Raw genomic sequence first — 22,083 nt, 5'->3', positions numbered from 1 at the left:
AAAAGTGTCTTGAGGGTAAGATCCTTCAGGGAGGCTGAATTTAATAGTTCAAACCTAACTGACATAAGGAACTGTAGGACCACATCCAAGTTCCAAGCAGGAGTCGAAATATGATGCTCCTTGGAAGTCTCGAAAGACTTAAGCATGTCTTGGAGATCTTTGTTATTAGAAAGATCCAAACCCCTATGCCTGAAAACAGAAGCTAACATGCTTCTGTAGCCTTTAATGGTGGATGCAGAGAGGGAGCGACCGTTTCTCAGATAAAGCAGAAAATCCGCAATCTGCGCTACAGAGGCACTTGGAAGAGGAAATAGAGGAGGACTTGCACCAGTCTCTAAATACCTCCCATTTCGACTGATAAATCCTGATGGTAAGAGGATCTTCTAGCCCTCGCGATCGCTCTAGCTGCCTCCTTCGAAAACCCTCAACTCTAGAGAGTCTTTCGATAGTCTGAAGGCAGTTAGACGAAGCGCGGGGAGGCTTTGATGAAATCTCTTTACGCGAGGCTGTCGCAAGAGATCCATCCGCAACGGCAGACTTCTTGGAACGTCTACCAGCCATAGAAGTACCTCTGTGAACCACTCTCTCGCGGGCCAGAGGGGAGCAACCAACGTCAACCTGGTCCCTTCGTGAGAGGCGAACGTCTGCAGCACCTTGTTTAGGATCTTGAAAGGTGGAAAGGCATAAACATCCAGGTGAGACCAGTCCAGCAGGAAAGCGTCTATGTGGGCTGCCTCTGGATCTGGAACTGGAGAGCAGTAAGTCGAGAGCCTCTTTGTCAGTGAAGTCGCAAAAAGATCTATGGTGGGTTGACCGCATGTCATCCATAGCTTCTCGCACACAGTCTTGTGCAATGTCCACTCCAAGGAGATGACTTGTCCTCTTCTGCTGAGGCAGTCCACTAAGACATTCATTTCTCCTGGCACAAATCTCGTCAAAAGTGAGATGTTACTTACCTTAAATGGAGTTCCTTCTGATCCGTGGACCAAAGACCCGAGCATTCCAGACTGTCCAGTGGAGCTCCCTAACCCAAATCCGATGCATCTGAATACAACACATGGTTTGGGTTCTTGATCGCAAGAGAAAGACCTTCTCGAAGTCTGATGTTGCTGTCCCACCAAGTCAGACATGTCTAGACTGAGTTAGAGATTGGGAAAGAGATACTCTCTAAGCCCTTATCCTTGTTCCAATGGTTTAGGTGAAATTGGAGAGGGCAAAGGTTGAGTCTCCCCAGAGAGATAAACTACTCCAGCGATGAAAGAGTTCCCACGAGGCTCGTTCAAACTCTTACAGAGCAACTGTTTTTCTCTTGCAAGTGACAGACTTTTAACAGAGGTTGTTCCATTCTTGTGGGAGACGAAAAGGCCTGAAAAATTTGACACTGTATCTCCATCCCCAAATAAAGAATAGTCTGGGATGGAGTACTGTAAGTTGCGACTTCTCTACGTTCACTTTGAGATCTAGCTCCTTGGTTAGGTCTAATGTCCATTAGAGGCTCTCCAGACAGCGATTTAATGACGACGCCCTGATTAGCCAGTCGTTAAAAAAAAAGAGAGGCTCTGAATCCTCAAAAAATGTAGAAAGCTTGCTACATTTTGCAAGAGCCTTGTAAAAGCAAATAGAAGGAATCACTGAAAACATCATGGAGCTAAGAATATCAGAAAGAGCAAGCCGAGGTAGATTAATAGTGCCCAAAACTATACCAGGAAAACTAAGGAAGGCGCACAAAGGACATTAACCCACTACGCACCAGCATCGATATAATGCAGCGACTATTTAATGTGCTGCCAGCTCATCTAAGAAACATATCAGGAGTGATGAGCGTAGATGTGTTTAAGAATAAGCTCGATAAATACCTAAGATGCATCCCAGACCATCCAAGACTGGAAGATGCAAAATACACCGGAAGATGCATTAGCAACTCTCTGGTGGATACACGAGGTGCCTCACACTGAGGGACCTTGGGGAACCCAAACAAAATATAAGGCAATAAGGTAAGGCTCTCTCTCTCTCTCTCTCTCTCTCTCTCTCTCTCTCTCTCTCTCTCTCTCTCTCTCATTCATTTCCTACAGCAAAATAGTTTCACCATCAACCTTGAAAATGTAAACAAAAGTACTGTTTAAGTTAGATCAGCTGTTTTTAGTGAAATCAGCTGTTTTAGTCAAATCAGCTGTTTTAGTAAAATCAGCTGTTTTAGTCAAATCAGCTGTTTTTAGTGAATTCAGCTGTTTTTAGCCAAATCAGCTGATCACTCTTGCAGACGAATCACTAAACGAAAAACAGTCTAAATTGATACGGAAATAAATAAGGAAAACTATATAAAATGGAATACAAATTGCATACATGGAAGAAATATAATTATATAATATATGAATTACCTTAGATATTTCTATAGAATTGGATTTTTGTATTTGTTACTTCTGTTCGGTTTCTTCTAGAAATTTATATGCTTTTAATTCGACGAAATTATTAAAATAAAGACTAAAATTTGTGGTTGTTTGATTTATATATATATATATATATATATATATATATATATATATATATATATATATATATATATATATATATATATGGGCACGAGATCAAAATAAACTATAGAGTATTCTACCATGTGAGAAAAAGCAAGGGACGTTGGCAGGACTATATACACAAACACATACACAAGTGTTTACTATAAGGTGAAGATAGGTCCATTTCCTGTAGGCCTACTTTTCCCAGGGTCTATAGAATACATTTCAGCTATCTCTCGTCCACATGTGTTTGATTTTACAGCTGGGACATTCTCTCTCTCTCTCTCTCTCTCTCTCTCTCTCTCTCTCTCTCTCTCTCGTAACGATACTAGAAACATTTGAAAGCAAACCACACCAGATCCTGTCTCAATTTTACCTCAGATTACCAGAAAACTTTCCTAATTTCCTTAAATTTGAAGCAGTAAAACCGAAATTACCTTATAATCAACATAATTACCTTGAAGCCATGCAAATTGCCTCACACTAAGGTAATTACCTTAAAAGTTTAGACCCTGTTTTGAGCACCAGCGTAGGTCTAGACATTTAACCTCACAACAGATCTCCTTTGAGACATTAAGAGAGTCAATGGCACCTTTGAGGAATCAGGATCCAATTGAATCTCTCATTCTTTCAAGGGATTTCAATGTCTCCGGATCCATATCGTTTAACATATACAATTCATGCAGTTTGAGAGAGAGAGAGAGAGAGAGAGAGAGAGAGAGAGAGAGAGATAGAGAGAGAGAGAGAGAGTGTCAAGGATAAAATTATATTGCGATTAATATGACACTCGAACTATCTCTATACTTTTGAAATCGTCTCAAAACATTTGAAACTATTGCAATACTTTTGAAACTATCTTAAAACTTTTGAAACTATCTTAAAACTTTTTGAAACTATCTCAAAACTTTTGAAACTATCTTAAAACATTTGAAACTATCTTAAAACTTTTTGAATTTTTGAAACTTTCTTAAAACTTTTGAAACTATTCTAAAACTTTTAAAACTATCTTAAAACTTTTGGAACTATCTTAAAACTTTCGGAACTATCTTAAAACTTTCAGAACTATCTTAAAACTTTAGGGACTATCTTAAAACTTTTGGGACTATCTTAAAACTTTCGGGACTATCTTAAAAATTTTAGAAACTATCTTAAAACTTTTGAAACTATCTCTAAACTTGCGAAACTATCTTAAAACTTTCGGAACTATCTCAAAACTTTTGAAACTATCTCAAAACTTTTGAAACTATCTTAAACCTGTGTATCTTTAAAGTTTGAAACTATTTTTCATCCTAAAACTTTCGAATTATCTTCAAAATTAACAACTACTGTGACTAAATATCCCGAATTAACAGCCTATGTAAAACTCACAGGGACAAGACGGAATCCTGACAAGTCTAAAAGCTAAATTGCGACTTGAAAGAAGCAGTGTGATAGAATAAGGAGAGAGAGAGAGAGAGAGAGAGAGAGAGAGAGAGAGAGAGAGAGAGAGAGAGAGAACGCTGATAAACACCCCATATTTCTTTCAAATAAATTAATGAATGCCGAATAGAAAAATCAAATGAAATTAAGTGACTATAATTACTACTAATTAGGATTTGTTGACAGCTGAACATTTGTTGACGTCATTTTGTAATAACTCGTCAAATGGGACGAAAAACAATGAAATTTCATGAGTAGACACCAGAAAATTAAGTTTTTTCTTTTTGTATTGATCATTTTCTAAAACATTCGTTTACTAATACAACCAATCTTAAATCAATACATCATTTATGATCTCCTACTTCAAAAATTATATAAATGAATGGTGAAACCAAGCGAAAATCCTCAAAATAAGACAACAATATAAAAAGAATATATAAAACGAATATAAAAAGAAACATTGAAATTTTTATTGGTCTTCCTGAAGTCGCAAATGGAAATCAATATAATATTAGCAAAAGAAAACATTATTTCAGGAGTTTCATGATCAAACGAACAGATTTTTGCAGAAACTTTCTGGTAAATACTATACTTAAATATGGTGTTTCATTGTTATTAAATTTTCTCATTTTGCTTCGTTTTGTAAGCTAATCCATCCTTCCTGAGACCTGTAGTTTGAGACTTGTATTTCATTATTAATAGTTTAGATTTAGAGCAGAGGCTGAAGGTAGGGGCAATCTTATGTCTGTATGTAGACCAATCATGGTGAAAGCAGGGAAGCTTATGTTGAGACGGTGGGAGAGCATTATAATTAATATTTTCTCTATAATGCTAAAGCATAGTCTTTGCTTAGCCTCACTTGTGCCAAATGTAAATGGAACTTCTAAAGCAGTATCAGTGTTATGAAAGGGAATGATGTTGTCAGGAGGAAATTTGGCAACGCTGCTCATCGCCCACTCAAATCATTATTGTTTTTTTTTTCTTTTCTAGATATAGATATTTCTATTTTGTTCATCATGTGCCATATATTGTTATTTTCATTATATTATCTATATAACTTTCAACTTTATTATAAAATCCAAATTTTCAAATATATATATTTATTAAATTATAGACTTATCCTCTATAAATCTGATATATTCTAGGTATTATGTCTGTACAAACACACGCACATTTACTATACCAAGATGCTCCTTGCAACGGACCGTAGATGTTAGACCTATCCCATTTCAAAAGACTAATTGCAAGACAAACTAATTATCTTCTTAGATAATTAAGCCAAAATTATTCAAACAAAAGGGAAAACCTACATAGAAAGCATTGGCGTAGGCCTAGTTTTATGTATCAAATTCATTCACTTTATCCTAACGGGAAATAGACGTATTTCGTGTTCGAATGTCTATTATAGGTAGTAGGTTGGCCAGGGCCCCAGCTACCTGTTGAGATACTACCGCTAGAGTTATAGGGTCTTTGACTGTCCAGACAGTACTACATTAGATCCTCCTCTCTGGTTACAGTTCACTTTCCCTTTGCCTACACATACACCGAATAGTCTGGCCTATTCTTTACAGATATTCTCCTCTGTCCTCATACACCTGACAACACTGAAATTACCAAACAATTCATCTTTACACAAAGGGGTTAACAACTGCACTGTAATTGTTCAGTGGCTACTTTCCTCTTGGTAAGGGTAGGAGAGACTCTTTAGCTATGGTCTAGGAGAGAGACATTCCAAAATCAAACCATTGCTCTCTAGTCTTGGGTAGTGCCATAGCCTCTGTACCATGGCCTTCCACTGTCTTGAGTCAGGGTTTTCTTGCTTGAGGGTACACCCGGGCACACTATTCTATCTAATTTCTCTTCCATTTGTTTTGTTAAAGTTTTTATACTTTATTTTGGAAATATTTATTTTAATGTTATTGTTCTCAAAGTTTTCTATTTTTCCTTGTTTCCTTTCCTCACTGAGTTATTTTCCCCGTTGGAGCCCTTGGGCTTATAGCATCCTGCTTTTTGAACTAGGGTTACAGCTTAGGAAATAATAATAATAATAATAATAATTCTAACTTTGACTTGGCATATGTAGTTATCATTGTGAAGGTTTTACGGTTTTAGCATCTGTGAATCAAGTTATTTAAGTCATACACTAAAATGAAACAAAAATTCCTAATATAAAGTTTTGATTTACAACTTTAAATCAGAATTTTGAAATCGAACGTTGGGACTCAGAGACGAGAATTCTCTCTCTCTCTCTCTCTCTCTCTCTCTCTCTCTCTCTCTCTCTCTCTCTCTCTCTCTCTCTCTCTCTCTCTCATGAAATAACTTAATTAAGAATCATGATATTATGTAGGCGTTAATTACAGATGTTGCCAAATTTGAAACACGACAGTCTCATGCATGAAGCCGAGCCTCCACTATAGGCCTATTGCTGAAATGTGTCCTTTATGTGAATATCTATTTGTCGATTTTGTTACCTACTAATTTATAAGTATTTTTCAATGAAAGGAAGAATAAATGTAAGGTTAAACCAATGATTTACTCAATATTTGTAGCAGCAGAGACAAAAAGATTCAAAATCATATATAAAATAGAAATATTCTCATTTGAACCTTCAAAATGCTGCTGGATTTGAATATTAGGAACATCAAATATTTTATTATTCTGTCAAAAGTTTCATTCACGTAAACTTTTCACTACTCTCTCTCTCTCTCTCTCTCTCTCTCTCTCTCTCTCTCTCTCTCTCTCTCTCTCTCTCTCTCTCTCTCTCTCTCTCCACATTTGATTTCAGTGTCATCTCAAAGTTTCATGATCAAACGAATAGAATTTTGAACGAAATTTGCTGGGAAACACTTAATTCAAATTTGGCGTTTCGTTGTAATTAGATTTTCTCATTTTATTTCGTTTTGTAGACTGAAGTTTTAATCCTTACTGAGACACATGAGTGAGGATTTCCTATCTCATTACTAATATTTGTGATTTAGAACAGAGGCCGATGGGGGACGCTACCGTTCTTTAATATGTAGACCAATAATGGTGCGAGCAGGGAGGCTAATCGGATGCACTTTAGTTTAGTGTGCACGATTAAACTTGAAGTTTTATTTGATAGTAAAGGAATCTCTCTCTCTCTCTCTCTCTCTCTCTCTCATGTACACGCTCCAAACTAACTATCCTCGTCAATGGATAGAGAATAAGTATCTAGCCTCACCTCCTGACTCATGCACACTCACAGAGGCCTAATTACTTATCCAGCCTTTTGGCGCCTGTCCCTTACACATCATAACTTTGGGAATGTCACCATTAAAAACGCTTCAGGAAAGACAAATTATATTAAAAAGTTCATAGACTTCTGAGCATATAAGATGACTCCTCATTAACAACTGCCTGGCCATCTGCCGGACTGGGGTTCCAGACTCGATCAACCTTTATAGTTTCTTGTGGTGTCTGCAACCCCACCATCCTTGCGAGATAAAGATGGGGTGTTTGAGGGAACCTATAGGTCTACCTGCTGAGTCATCGTGAGCCATTGCCTGGCCCTCCTTGGTCCTAGTTTGGGTGGAGATGAGACTTGGTCGCTGATCATATGTGTATATGGTCAGTCTCTAGGGCATTGTCACTGACCCTTGCTTGTGCCATTCATGAGTAACCTTTAAACACTGAGAGAAAAACTAGGCCTTTATAATTCTAGCATCGTATTTGGGTAAATATAAGTAAAAACAGCTAATCTCTTAAGGAAAGTACAGCCATACTCTCTCTCTCTCTCTCTCTCTCTCTCTCTCTCTCTCTCTCTCTCTCTCTCTCTCTCTCTCTCATAACCACAGACCTTTGATTAGACTTCTGTCCTTACCCAAGCACACACACATCTACGCACATACACAATTACGTTTCAAAGAATCAACAGATAGCAGCATTTAAGAACAAAAGAATAGCAGAGAGAGAGAGAGAGAGAATTATATTCCATATATTCCCAATAATGCTAAAGCATAGTTTTTGGTTAGTCTCACTTGTTGCCAAATGTAAATGAAACGTCTAATGCAGTTTCAGTGTTGTTAAGGGAAATAAAGGTGTCAGGTGGAAATGTGGCAACGCTGCTCATCGCTCACTCAAATCATTCGTTTTTTTTTTTAAATATAAATATTTCTATTTTGTTCATAATGTGTTTTATTTATTGCTATTCTCGTTATATTAACAATATTATTTTCTCCTTTATTATGAATTGCAAATTTTTACAAACATACTTAAAATTATAGACCTATTAAAGTTTAGAAAAGCTGAAACATTAGGAATCCTCCGTTGAAGGTATTAGCCTTTGATAAACACACGCACGCACATTTACTGTAGCAAGTTGCTCCTTGCAACGGACCGTAGGTGTTAGTTGCAAGCTTCAATGTCCTCCTTTGAAGGTGATGAGGAGACATTGTCACATAATTCCTCTTCCCTCTATCCCTGGCCCAAAGAAGAACCTCTATGCCTCTCCTATCCCACCCATCCCGAGGAAGGTTAATAGTCTCCCCCCCCCCCCCAACCCCCAGACCCATCCCAACCCCTAACGTCCCACCCTGTCTCCAACCCTATCCAGCCATCCCTCCCTTCTCCATCTGCCCACCTATAGACAATTTTTTTTTTCCTTTTTATCGAGGCATATTTGCAGCGACTCGCAGGGGTTCCTTTTTAGCTCGGGAAATTTCCTAATAGCTGATTAGTCGGAAGCATTTTTGTGTTCAAACGATTACCAAGTAATGTGAATCGAAACTTACTTATTAATCTTTAATATCTCCCTTAGATATAGGTTTTGTCAATAAATAATGTTAAATAAATAGATATATTATAAAGTATCGTGATGGTAAATCTAAATTTAATAACAACACCCGCCGAAGTCAGCGACAGGAGCTTGTTTTCGGATGCATTCTGCATAATTTCGTTACTTTTCACATATTTCAACACAAATTGCGACAAATGACACTAAGAATAAAGAAAAAACGTTATTATAAACTTACTTTGAATACCAGAATCTACTAAAAAAACGTGGAATTAATGAAAAAAAAAAAACTGTTGGTAAAAATATCGGTTCGGTTAAAGCGAGACTCACGTAGAGTGGATCCTGGGTAAAACGAGCATTCTACTGTTAAACACCAAAGAGGGAATGGGAGGGAGATTGTAACTCAGCGGTGAAATTATGAATTCGCTTAAGTGTGATTTTTATGTAATTTATGCAACATTTCAGTATCCTCAAACCAAAAATGTTGCTATTAATAAAATCTAAACCTTAAAAAAAAATAACAAACCCTTTCTATACGAACCTACATCATAGGCCTATGATGAAAGTTCGTATAGGAAGGGTTTGTTATTTGTTTCGTAACGTTTTAGATTTTATTAATAGCAACATTTTCGGTTGAAGATACTGTAGTGTTGCATAAATTGCATAAAAATCACATGCATACAGCACATACTCAAACATTAACTAAATTATAGTTTTTATTCTGAAAGAGCTACAACTCTACAGTATGTGCGAGATCTTGATAATGTTTAATATATGGTCACACTTGAAATTTCTGACTATATATATATATATATATATATATATATATATATATATATATATATATATATATATATATATATATATATATATATATATACGGTTCACTTTCCCTTTGCCTACACATACTGTACACCGAATAGTCTGGCCTATTCTTTCCACATTCTCCTCTGTCCTCCTCATACAGCTGACAACACTGAGACTACCAAACAATTCTTCCTCTTCTTCTTCTTTCAAGGGGGTTAAGTACTGCACTGTAATTGTTCAGTGGCCACTTTCCTCTTGGTAAGGGGAGAAAAGACTCTTTAGCTATGATAAGCTGCTCTTCTAGGAGAAGGAAACCCCAAAATCAAACAATTGTTCTCTAGTCTTGGGTAGTGCCATAGCCTCTGTACCATGGTCTTTCACTGTCTTGGGTTAGAGTTCTTTTGATTGAGGGTACACTCGGGCACACTATTCTATCTAATTTCTCTTTTGTTAAAGTTTTTGTAGTATATATTGAAAATGTTCATTTTTAATGTTGTTACTTTTCTTGAAATATTTTATTTTTCTGTTTCCTTTCCTCACTGGGCTATTTTCCCTGTTGGGACCCCTGGGCTTATAACATCCTGCTTTTACAACTAGGGTTGTAGCTTAGCAACTACTACTACTACTAATAATAATAATAATGCACATGGTCCACATAAGTACCATTTGCTATACATGGACCATATAAGTACCGTTTACTGTACATGGTCTATATGAGTACCGTTCACTATACATGGTACACTTAAGTGCCGTTTACTGTACATGGTCCGTACAAGTGCCGTTTACTGTACATGGTCCGTATAAGTGCCGTTTACTGTACATGGTCCGTATAAGTGTCGTTTACTGTACATGGTCCATATAAGTGCCGTTTACTTCGAAACTCTTTATTTGAATCAAGGACTCAAGGCTCAACTCTCGAGCGAAGAGGACGTGTTCCCACCGCTGTAGTTGTTTTTTGAGGTTTATACAATTATACGGACTTTGAAGTTATCTGACCGTTCACAGATGGCTTATGGCTAATACTATTAACAGCAACATTCAAGTATTTGAAGGAGCTCGGGAGGACATCATTATGGATTTAGATATGTCTAGTAGCAGCGATGACGACCAACCTTTTATCACAGTTGAAAGCAAGAAAATGAAGAAAAGGAAAATGAGCAGTGTTGTTGTATCTAATGGGATGTCTGATGATAAACGAAAGAAGTTTTTAGGTGAAGGCTCTACTACGAATCATCTAAAAGATGGTAAAGTTATTAATGCTAAAAGACCTCGGCTGTATTTTCCGAGGAATGTTTTGGGCTTCCATGATCAGGTTCGTTGGGCAGTTCGGCTGTCCAAGTGTTATCCGGAATTTGAGGTTCTATTTAAGGAAGGGAGAAACATCCCATATATTACAGTAAAGGATGAGGTAACTGTTGGTTTTTTAACAAAAAGTGGCTTTGAAAATATTGTAATGGAAAAACCAAAGGAACTGTATGGTGCATGTACAAAGGTAATTATTTTTGATTACCCTACTTACTTGGACCCAGAAGATGTTTTAGTTGACGACCTATTTATATGGGCAAAGCGTAGAGTAGTTAAAGTTGACGGCGAGTCTGTCCCTAAACCACAATTAATTGCACTCATCAAGGGTCCGCCAATAGAGAGAGTATTTATCAAGTGCCTTGGTTATAAACGTGTTGCAGTGTTCATTGACAACCCTGTCATGTGTTATAAGTGTTGCAGGTGGGGTCATATGGCCTGGAAGTGCCTGAATGACCATCGCTGTCGATTTTGTGGTAAGTCGCACGAGTCGAAGGTGTGTGGTGACAAAATCAAAGAAAAGGAAAAAATTGAACCAAAGTGCTGCAATTGTGGAGGTGCTCATAATGCTAGCTCTAGTGTGTGTCCCCGAATGCCCAAAAGTGATCGTTCACTTAAGACAAATAATGGAAATCTAAGAAGTGATAGTTCTGGTGTTATTAATACTCAGGTTCCAGTGGCTAGTGAAAATTTCTGGGAAAAGCGTATGGAACAGCAAAACCAAATTTTGGTCAAGAATAAATCCCCTGAGGAGACTCAATTTCATTATAATAACTTTATCTCGGAGTTTCGTAAAGAGATAGCAGAACTGAAACAGGCAGTGTTAGCTATTAAGAATACTATGAATAGTATATATTTGCAAAATAAAAAGGTGGTTGTTAATGAAAGGGTGACTCAAAATGTTGTGGTTGCAGAGGTACATGACAATAGTGGTGAAAGCACAGTTACATGCGAGGCTGGTTTGTCAGATAATAAGCCAGATTATGTGGAAAATGTGGTCGGAGATTTTACAATCATTCTTGATTCGATAACCGAGTATATGGAAAGTCCAACCAATCTGCTAAAAATGAATATTCTTCATTCTGCAAGCAAGTTAAGAAAGAGTATTTCTCAAAATGGCACATAAACTCCATATTATATCCTGGAATATAAATAGTTTAAGAAAACGAATTACTGATTTGCATGCTTATACTCAGTCTACAAACGTTGATATAATAGCTTTGCAGGAAGTAGGTAGAAATGTTTCCTCACTCCAAATTAACGGTTACAATCATTTTGAATTACAAGCTAATGAGTCCACGAATTGCAGAGGTTTAACTATTTACATAAAAAATGATATTCCAGCTTCGTATTACTTTGCTAGTAAAGTCAATGGTACTGAGTGTTTGGCTATTAAAGTAGCGCTTAAAGATGCAGAAATATATATCGTTAATATTTATGTACATGCGGATTCTTTGGCTATTGAGGACCTACCTGATGTAATTTTTTCTGAGGATTGTGTATTACTTGGTGATTTAAATGCTAGACATAGTGCTCTTGGTAGTTGCTCCCGAAATCACAATGGGATTATTTTAAATAGATTTTTAGATTCGGTTGAAAATGCGTCTGTACTTGGTAATTGTGAAGCAACACATGTTAGAGGAGGCAGGCTTGATTATGCTATACTTTTCAACATGCCTGGAGTACAGACAGATTTCTCTGTTGTAACCACTTTACTAAGTGATCATTTTGCTCTTAGAATTAGTTTTTATTTAGAAAAGATTTCACTTATTAACAATGGAACTAGATACGTATTGCATGACAGGCAGAAAGATGATTTTATCGAAAAAGTAAGTGACTGGTACAAAGAGTATAAACTGCTAGGTATTGAGGATGAAAATGTTTTCCTTGAGGATCTGCTAGCAGTAATAGAATCTATACTTTACAAACCACAGAAAAAACCTAATTCTGCCAGTAATCATAAACCTAGGTATCATAATGACAAAATAGTGAAAGGCTGGAACAAGTTGCTACGAAAATGCCATAGGGAATGGTCTAAAGACCAGAATATGCAATCCAGAGAAACAATGGTTACAGTGGCTGAACATGCTACAAAAAAGAGGCAAGAGGTTAGAAGTAAGTATTGGGAAGGTTTTTTACGCGACATCTCATTTTCAAAATCCCTACGTCAAATTTGGGATGGTGTCAATAAAGTAAGGGGGGTAAAAAGAAAGACAAATGCACATCCTAATGCCAGAGAAAAAGCAGAGGCATTAGCCGCCAAATGGTCGTATGCGTCGAACTTAGATTCTCTACCTCGAGATATACAGGAAAGCCTTAGGAAGTTACAGAAACAAAGACGTAGACTAGTTTGTATGCAGAAGAACTTAATGGATGACACCTGTATTCCTTTCACCAGGGATGAAATGTTGAATAGTGTTAAGAAGGGGAAGTCAACAGCTCCAGGTAAAGATGGCATAACATACGATATTATAAACTGTCTTATAGCAATGGAGGACAGTCCTCTTTTAGCATTGTTCAATTTATCATACAGTAATGGTCGCTTACCTATTAAATGGACAATTGCCCTCATGATACCTGTACCTAAGGGAAATAATGATTACAGACCTATCTCATTGACTTCTTGTTTATCAAAAACTATGGAACGTATGGTTTTAAATAGGTTGTTGTATAAAGTTGACGGGCTCCTTTCTCCGAATCTTTATGGTTTTTTGAGGAACAAGAGTACCTCTGATTGCGTATTAAAAAGCCTTAGTACTGCTGGTGTCAACTGTAGAATGTTTTTAGATTTAAAGGGAGCCTTTGATAAAGCCAATAAGGATGTAATATTGGAGTGTCTTGTTAAAAAGGGTATAAAGGGCAAGCTACTGATGTGGATTTCACAATATTTGAGTAACAGAAGGGGAACTGTTATGTTTCAGGGTTACGAGTCCACTGAAAAGTATTTTGAACTTGGTACTCCACAAGGGGGTGTGCTTAGCCCCATGATTTTTAATATATTGATGGACGAAATTGCAAGTTATAAATTTCATGGAAATTCACAAGTAATCATTTATGCGGATGACATTCTCATACAATGCAAATCAGAGGAGACTTTGAGTATCGTGTTGACTGAAATGTCAGATCTTTGTATATCTTTAGGTCTTGTGGTAAATGAGAGTAAGACAAAATATCAATCACGAATAGTAAGTGATAAAGAATTCTGGCTGAATGGAGTAAAACTAGAAAGAGTAACAATTTATAAATATTTGGGTATGTATATTGGTTTTGGTAAAATAATGGATCAAATTACCTATGTGAAGAACATCTGTACATCTCGGCTTAAGCCATTACGTGTTTTGTCAAATCGTGGTAACGGTGTTGGTATTCCAATATTAAGGTCTGTATATCTTGCCACTATTAGAAGTATCATAGACTACTCGGCTCCAGTTTTATGTAGTTTTTCAGATAAAGATCTTCGCCCCTTGGAATTGTTGCAAAACGAAGCTATGAGGGTAATATTAGGTTGCCCTAGAACTGCAAGGATTGAAATAATGCGAATGGAGCTGAATTTCCCGCGTGTTACTCAAAGAATAAGAGAGTTGGCAGTCTCCTCAATTATAAGACTGATTAGACAGAATGATAGGCATTTCAAAATTATTATAAATAGATATGTGAAAGGCGTTCCAGGATTCTTCACACTGAATGAATATTCACGAAAGCTTTGTAAAATATTGAATGACTATAATGTTTTTGATTTCTGTGTACCTTTGCCAAGTTCACGTCTAATAAAACCTTGGATTACTGAGAAAGTAGATATAAGTATAGAGCAACTTGATTTGAGAAAAAGGGACAGCAATCCCCTTGAACTTAAACAGCTGTTTTTGGAAAAGATATCTCGATACCCAAAGGATACGGCGATTCATGCTTATTGTGATGGTTCTGTTACCGGATGTCGAGCTGGTCTTGGTGTTGTAATTAGAGAATTTTTTGAATTTGGTTATAGTACAGAGGAGAGAATATCTAAGCGTATTGGCGATCATAGCTCATCTACCACTGCTGAGCTGTTTGCCATATATGAGTGTTTGAAATTTGGAATGCATAAAGAAAAATCTATAATATGTTTTGTTGACAGTCAGAGTGCTCTTTTGGCTTTAAATGCCAAATTACCTTCAGATGAGGAAATAGTTACCAAATGCAACGAGTACATTTCTGTCATAAAAGGGTCAGGATACAGTGTAAAATTCGTCTGGATACCCTCACATTGTGGTATATATTTTAACGATGTTGCTGATGAATTAGCAAAACAGGGGTGCAATAAAGAATATATAGATTACGCCACTTTAGTTAGTATGAGGAAAATAAAGTCACACATGGCAAGAGTAAGGGAAGGTTGGAATATTGAGATTGCTAGGGCAATCATGAGTAACGGCAGTAACAGTATGTCTCATTATGATTATGTAAGTAACAATACACGTTTTACTTATGGAAAGTCTTCAGCTAAATATGATGGAATTGTTATGAGACTTAAACTAGGCTATAAATACTATTGGGAATATAAGAGTGGAGAGGGTATCCCTTGTAAATTATGTGACGCTGCAAACTCACACACACTGCAACATTACATTATGGAATGTAGTTCTTTGGCAGAATTTAGGAATCTTGATGATAATTTTGAACAAATGGTTTGTTTTTTCATCAATAATAATTTGTACAAGAATATTGCAAATAAATTTAAAAAAACTGATATAAGGTACTAAAATTGTGAAGTTACGATATTACTTTTTATTTGTATAATGTTTTGTGTTTGCTGCAGTAATATGGAATTTGAAATGGAAGTGGTTGTTCTCTGTACATTAAATAATAGTTCTCCTTATATGTGAAAACGGTCTGTAAAATGTATTTTATGTAAAAAATGTTTTGGTTATTTTGTAATGTGTAATGTAGCTTTCAAATTTATTATAACAGGGACTCCTCGTGGTTCCAAATACACGCGATTTCTGTGGCGCGAGGTAGCAGGTCGAGCGCACCTTCGCCTTTGGAGTCGTGGTGTTTGGCATCGCGGCGGGTCCGTTTTTGTTGCGGCGGGTTTTGGTGTCGTTTCCTTGTTGAATGATTGTTTTGTGATGAATTTGTCAAGTGTGTGCATATTTTCTTGAGTCCTGGACGATTTTGGGAGGCTGGCCTCTTCGTGGTCTTGTTGTCGGCTCGCACCGTCGGGCCCAGAATCGTAATTGTCATTGCTTTATCAAATTATAACTATGATTAATTTATATGTAATTTCAGTCTGTGAAATAAATATATAAGGTTTGTGCTAATGTACTTTGGGTAAATGTGAAATTATTCATGTAGGTGTTTTCAGTTGTAAAAACTGTTACTAATTGTATTTTTTGGGTCATGTAAATTATTACTAGGTTTTACCTTTGTATTTAGCTTTTGTTCATTTATGTATATTAAAGATAATTTATGTAAATTAAAGATAGAGTGGGCTGTCTAGCAAGACTGACAGCTCCTTTTGACCACTTTTTGTCAATAAATTTTTTGAATTTGAAAATTTGAATATTTGAATCAACTCTTTCCCAGAGAATTACTTTCAAACTTCTATTCATAAACTCCGAGATGATAATCTCAGAAATCATAAGTGGAGAGAGAGAGAGAGAGAGAGAGAGAGAGAGAGAGAGAGAGAGAGAGAAAGTTATACTTGAATGAAACTAATGACAGAATGAAATTATACTTGAATGAAACTAATGACAGAATGATAAGATATTTGATGTGATCATTGATGTTCCCAATATTCAAATCCAGCAGCATTTTGAAGGTTCAAATGAGAATATTTCTATTTTATATATGATTTTGAATCTTTTGTTTTTGCTGTTACAAATATTGAATAAATCATCTCTTTTGCATTGTATTTCTATTACCTTTCATTGAAAAAGAAAATATAAATCATTAGGTAACAAAATCGACAAATAGATATTCACATAAAGGACACATTTCAGCAATAGGCCTATAGTGGAGGCTCGGCTTCATGCATGAGACTGTCGTGTTTCAAATCTGGCAAAATCTGTAATTAACGCCTACATAATATCATGATAATTAATCAGAGAGAGAGAGAGAGAGAGATGGCAACTTAAGTCAGAAGGAAATCGTATGAGAAAAAGACCGAATTTGTTTTATAAAGTAAAAGCTTAAGATTTAGGAATAGTGATAGATTGAGGTTAGCTTAAGCATAAGAGAAGGCTAACAAGAAGAAGGTTGTCATTCGTAAGAGAAAATTATAGTAAACTCCGTCGTAGAAATATCTAAGATGGAGGAGGAGGAGGGTGCCTTACCTTACCTTATTGCCTTATTTTTTGTTTGGGTTCCCCCAGGTCCCTCAGTGTGAGGCACCTCGTATATCCACCAGAGAGTTGCTAATACATCTTCCAGTGTATTTTGCATCTTCCAGTCTTGGATGGTCTGGGATGCATCTTAGGTATTTATCGAGCTGATTTTTAAACGCATCTACGCTCACTCCTGATATGTTTCTTAGATGAGCTGGCAGCACATTAAATAGTCGCTGCATTATCGATGCTGGTGCGTTGTGGATTAATGTCCTGTGCGCCTTTCTCAGTTTACCTGGAATGCTTTTTGGCACTATTAATCTACCTCGGCTTGCTCTTTCTGATACTTTAAGCTCCATGATGTTTTCAGCAATTCCTTCTATTTGCTTCCATGCTTGTATTATCATGTAGCGTTCTCTTCTCCTTTCTAGACTGTATAGTTTTAAAAATTGCAGTCTTTCCCAGTAATCAAGGTCCTTAACTTCTTCTATTCTAGCAGTATAGGACCTTTGTACACTCTCTATTTGCGCAATATCCTTTTGGTAGTGTGGGTACCATATCACATTGCAGTACTCGAGTGTACTACGCACATAAGTTTTGTAAAGCATAATCATGTGTTCAGCTTTTCTTGTTTTAAAGTGTCTGAATAACATTCCCATTTTTGCTTTACATTTAGCCAACAGTGTTGCTATTTGGTCGTTGCATAACATATTCCTATTTAAAATTACACCAAGGTCTTTAATTGCTTCCTTGTTTGTGATTGTCTCATTATTAGGTCCCTTGTATGCATACACCATTCCTTCTCTGTTTCCATAATTTATTGATTCAAATTTATCGGAGTTAAATACCATTCTATTTATCTCCGCCCATTCATATATTTTGTTTAGATCTCTTTGTAGTGAGTTCCTATCTTCATCACAAGTAATTTCTCTACTTATTCTTGTGTCATCGGCGAAACTTCTCACTACGGAGTTTTCAACATCACAGTCTATGTCTGAGATCATAATAACAAATAGCAGTGCAGCTAATACCGTACCTTGGGGCACACCAGATATTACCTGAGCTTCATCTGATTTCTCGTCATTTGCAACCACTATCTGTTTTCTGTTTTGCAGGAATTCTTTTACCCATTTTCCTATCTTTCCCACAATATTATGCTTTCTCATTTTTTTCTCCAATATGTTATGGTCTACCTTGTCAAAGGCTTTTGCAAAATCTAGATAGATCACATCTGTGTCTTTTTCATATATCATATTATTGTATATGTTTTCATAGTGAGCTATCAGTTGGGTCTGTGTACTTTTTCCAGGTACGAAACCGTGTTGACCCATATTAAACAAATTATTTTTGACCAAATGGTTCATTATTTTCTTTTTTATTACCCTCTCATACACTTTCATAATATGTGATGTTAGACTAACAGGTCTATAATTGCTTGCCTCTAGTCTTGATCCACTTTTGAAGATAGGGGTTATATAAGCTAATTTATGTTTAACATATATCTCGCTCATATCTATACTCTGTCTTAGCAGTATTGCAAGTGGCTTCGCGATAGTGTTTGCAGTTTTATTTAACAAAATCGCTGGAACTCCATCTGGTCCGGCTGCCGATCCATTTTTAATTTCGTTTATAGCCGTGACAATATCTGCTTCATTAATATCTATATCCGTTAGATATTCAACATTTTCTTCTCTCATTTCTGTTTCATTATTCTCATTCGCAATTCTTGGCGTGAACTCACTCTTATATTTTTCTGCTAATATGTTGCATATTTCCTTTTTTTCATTCGTTAGCCGTCCTTCAATTCTTAGAGGGCCTATTTCTATTCTCCTTTTATTCATCTTTTTTGCATAGGAGTAAAGTACTTTGGGGTTTCTTTTTATATTTTGAAGTGTCCTTTCTTCTAAGTCCCTTTTTTCATTTTCTTTCGACTGTATAATCTTTTGTTCTGCATTTTCTATCTTACATTTTATTTCCCTCATTTTCCACACATTTTTTTCTTTTGCAAGATTTTTCTTCCACTTTTTAATTTTCTGAAATAAGATCCTTCTGTCTCTTGGTATGCACGTCTTTTGTTTATTGTTTTTTTTCGGTACATATTTTTCAACAATTTTCTCCAGTATTTTGTACAGTATATCCGTATTTACCTGTATATTATCACTTATAAATACATTTTTCCATTCTTTATCCAGTTCTTCATTTATTTCTGACCATTTTATATTCTTACTGTAAAAGTTATATTTTCCATATCCTTCCCAAAGTTTTGTGTTTTTATTAATTCTGTGATCACTTGCTTTGGAATGAACTATCAATTCTATGACATTGTGGTCTGAAATTCCCGTGTTATACACTATTATTTCTTTAACATAATTCACCTCATTCACAAATACTAGATCTAGGACATTTTCCTTTCTTGTTGGAATGTGGTTTATTTGTTGCATATTATGTTCTAATAGCATATCTTGAAGCTTTTCAAATTGCCTCTTATCTTCTGCGCTACTATTACTATCTTTTTTATATGTATACATACAACCACTTTCTTCTATCCGTTCTTTCCAATCCACGAAAGGAAAGTTAAAATCTCCGGATAGGAGTATATTCCAGTCTTTATGGTTTCTACATATACCATCTATTTTTTCTATTATTATGTCAAACTCCTTAGTGTTTGGGGGTCTGTAAACTACAATATTCATTAGTTTTTCAAATTCAAATTCTACCGCAATCAATTCACATTCTGTGTTGCTGTATTTTTCACATACTTTTCCTTGATTTATGTCTCTTCCATATATTGCAGTTCCCCCTTGATTCCTATTTTTTCTGTCTGATCTATAAGTTTGGAAACCCTTTATCTGGTCATCACTGCCAGTCTCTTGGGAATACCATGTTTCACTTATATTTAATAAATCTATTTTTTCAATTTGGGTTAGTTCTTCTAAGAACTCTATTTTCCTTTTAGAGTTACTCGTGACTAAACCCTGTGCATTCATTACTATTATGGTTTGTGTTTCATCCCCATTATTTAATATTGGTAATAATATGGATTCTCCCATGCTTCCTTCCTGTTCTGATATGATGTTCTTTTCTTCATTTCCCGGAATTCTGCCATTAAAAAATCCAACTTTTCTATTATATTTGCTCTTTCGCCTTCATATTTATTTGTGTGTGTATACCTGCAACTGTCCCCATATCTGCACCAACCCCTGGCATTATAGATGCATTCTTTGTAGTTGGGTTCTACATGTGCCGGTGGAGGAGAGCGCGGGAGAAAAACGCAGGAATGGTACTATAGAACATCATCATCATCATCATCTCCTCCTACGCCTATGGACGCAAAGGGCCTCGGTTAGATTTCGCCATTCGTCTCTATCTTGAGCTTTTAATTCAATACTTCCTCCATTCATCGTCTTCTACTTCGCGCTTCAAAGCCCTCAGCCATGTAGGTCTGGGTCTTCCAAATCTTCTAGTGCCTTGTGGAGCCCAGTTGAAAGTTTGGTGAACTAATCTCTCTGTTTTGTTAAAAGTGAGTAATTCCTTTTCTCTTCGGCAAAAATTATTCAAAAGAGAATTTGTTGCTGCCCATACAAGCATCCTCTCAGTTTTTTTTCTGTAATGTCACCTGCGTCACAGGTATCAATAAAATATCCAGCATCATCATTAGCAATAGCTTTTAATGTCACTTTCTTGGTGTCTTTTAACTCATTTACGAGGCAGGTGTAATTTCCTTCATTGGTCAAGTTTTTCGTCTTAGCCTCAGTCAGGCTCATCTCCAGCCCCTCTTTTTCTGTTTTCATCTCTCTAATGATCCCCATGTCACGGTGGATTTTTCTTTTCCTCCTGACATAAATTTTCGTTACTCATCAAAAGTGAACTTGACATTCGACGTGTAAGAGAGAGAGACGTGATCCTTATCTAGCTTTATTCAGTTCAAAATGTTGTACACTATTCCATAATTTGATCTTCCAGACTGAGTCCAAGATCACAGATCTCCCAGACTGATTCATGCTCACAGGTCTCCAAGACTGGTTTCATGATCACAGATCTCCCAGACTAGTTCCAGTTAATATGGTTTTCAGGAAAACGAGGAGGTCTTAATGTTACTAACCTGTTCACATCCCCCTTTTTTTTTTAAAAAGAAAAGAATGTACCATACTCAAGTGAATAAATAGGGTGTCTTGTAAAATGATGCAACACGACCACGAGGGTGTATGCAAACTTTACCGGACATTGGCAAGCCACTGCATCCATTCTGATCGCTTTTCCTCTCTATCTATAAGATAATATTCCCTATCCTTATATTAATCTTCTAGATTATAACGAAGTCTTACCTTTGAAAAGGGATACGTCAATGTCTTCTCTAATGACCCAAAACAAATATCTTTAATGGACGGGGAAGCATGCACATTCCGCTTCTCCTACGTGTTTCTCTCATGCCAGTATGGCCAAAACGAAAAAAAAGAAGGACTCAAGACCACGTATTAGATAGAGAGAGAAAAACATAAGATGGGAATGGCAATAATGTTACATGCATTCGTTGATGAAATAAATTTTCTTTAAATGATTTTTATAATCAATATTACTAACAGAGATAATTTTAAAGATATTAGAGTCGGATGATGAATCAATTTCACAGAAAAACAACCAAAATACCAAAAGGATAACATTCTCCCATTACACCCAGTTGCTTCTCAATTGTCTGTTCCAGTTCCTCAGTCTCTTCCTCAAATACAGATTCCAACTGATGAATAAAGGTCACTTTTTCATCCTTAGCTCTTTCCAGTTGCTCACTCATTTCAAGATTTATTTGTCCCATCTCACTTAATCTATTTAGATATTGTTGTCCGATGGAAGCATCCTTATTAGATAATTCCTCTTTTAGGTGATCGCTGCTTTTTTGAAGATGTTGCAACTTAGTCGAGAATTTCTCAATCTCGATTTCTTTTTCCTTTTGAAGAGTTTCGATTCTGTTGGAGAGACCTTGAGTCTCTGC

General features: G+C 36.3%; 2 protein-coding genes across 2 annotated transcripts in view; one reads left to right on the top strand and one right to left on the bottom strand.

The window, feature by feature from the left end:
* Nucleotides 1-12,623: 12,623 nt before the first annotated feature.
* Nucleotides 12,624-15,533, top strand: LOC137633727 (uncharacterized). The gene has a single exon (XM_068365973.1). The coding sequence runs from the start codon at nucleotides 12,843-12,845 to the stop codon at nucleotides 15,531-15,533; it is 2,691 nt and encodes an 896-aa protein (XP_068222074.1). The 5' UTR covers nucleotides 12,624-12,842.
* Nucleotides 15,534-21,720: 6,187 nt separating this feature from the next.
* The window catches only part of LOC137633726 (myosin heavy chain, clone 203-like), a 621-nt gene continuing 258 nt past the window's right edge, over nucleotides 21,721-22,083 (bottom strand). The window contains exon 1 of the mRNA XM_068365972.1: nucleotides 21,721-22,083. This exon is cut by the window's right edge and continues 258 nt beyond it. Within this exon, the coding sequence (XP_068222073.1) occupies nucleotides 21,721-22,083 (363 nt within the window).

Source organism: Palaemon carinicauda, chromosome 43 (assembly GCF_036898095.1).
Source record: "Palaemon carinicauda isolate YSFRI2023 chromosome 43, ASM3689809v2, whole genome shotgun sequence".
Lineage (NCBI taxonomy): Eukaryota > Metazoa > Arthropoda > Malacostraca > Decapoda > Palaemonidae > Palaemon > Palaemon carinicauda.
Note: the sequence above shows the minus strand (reverse complement) of the source record. Positions and strands in the feature narration are given on the sequence as shown.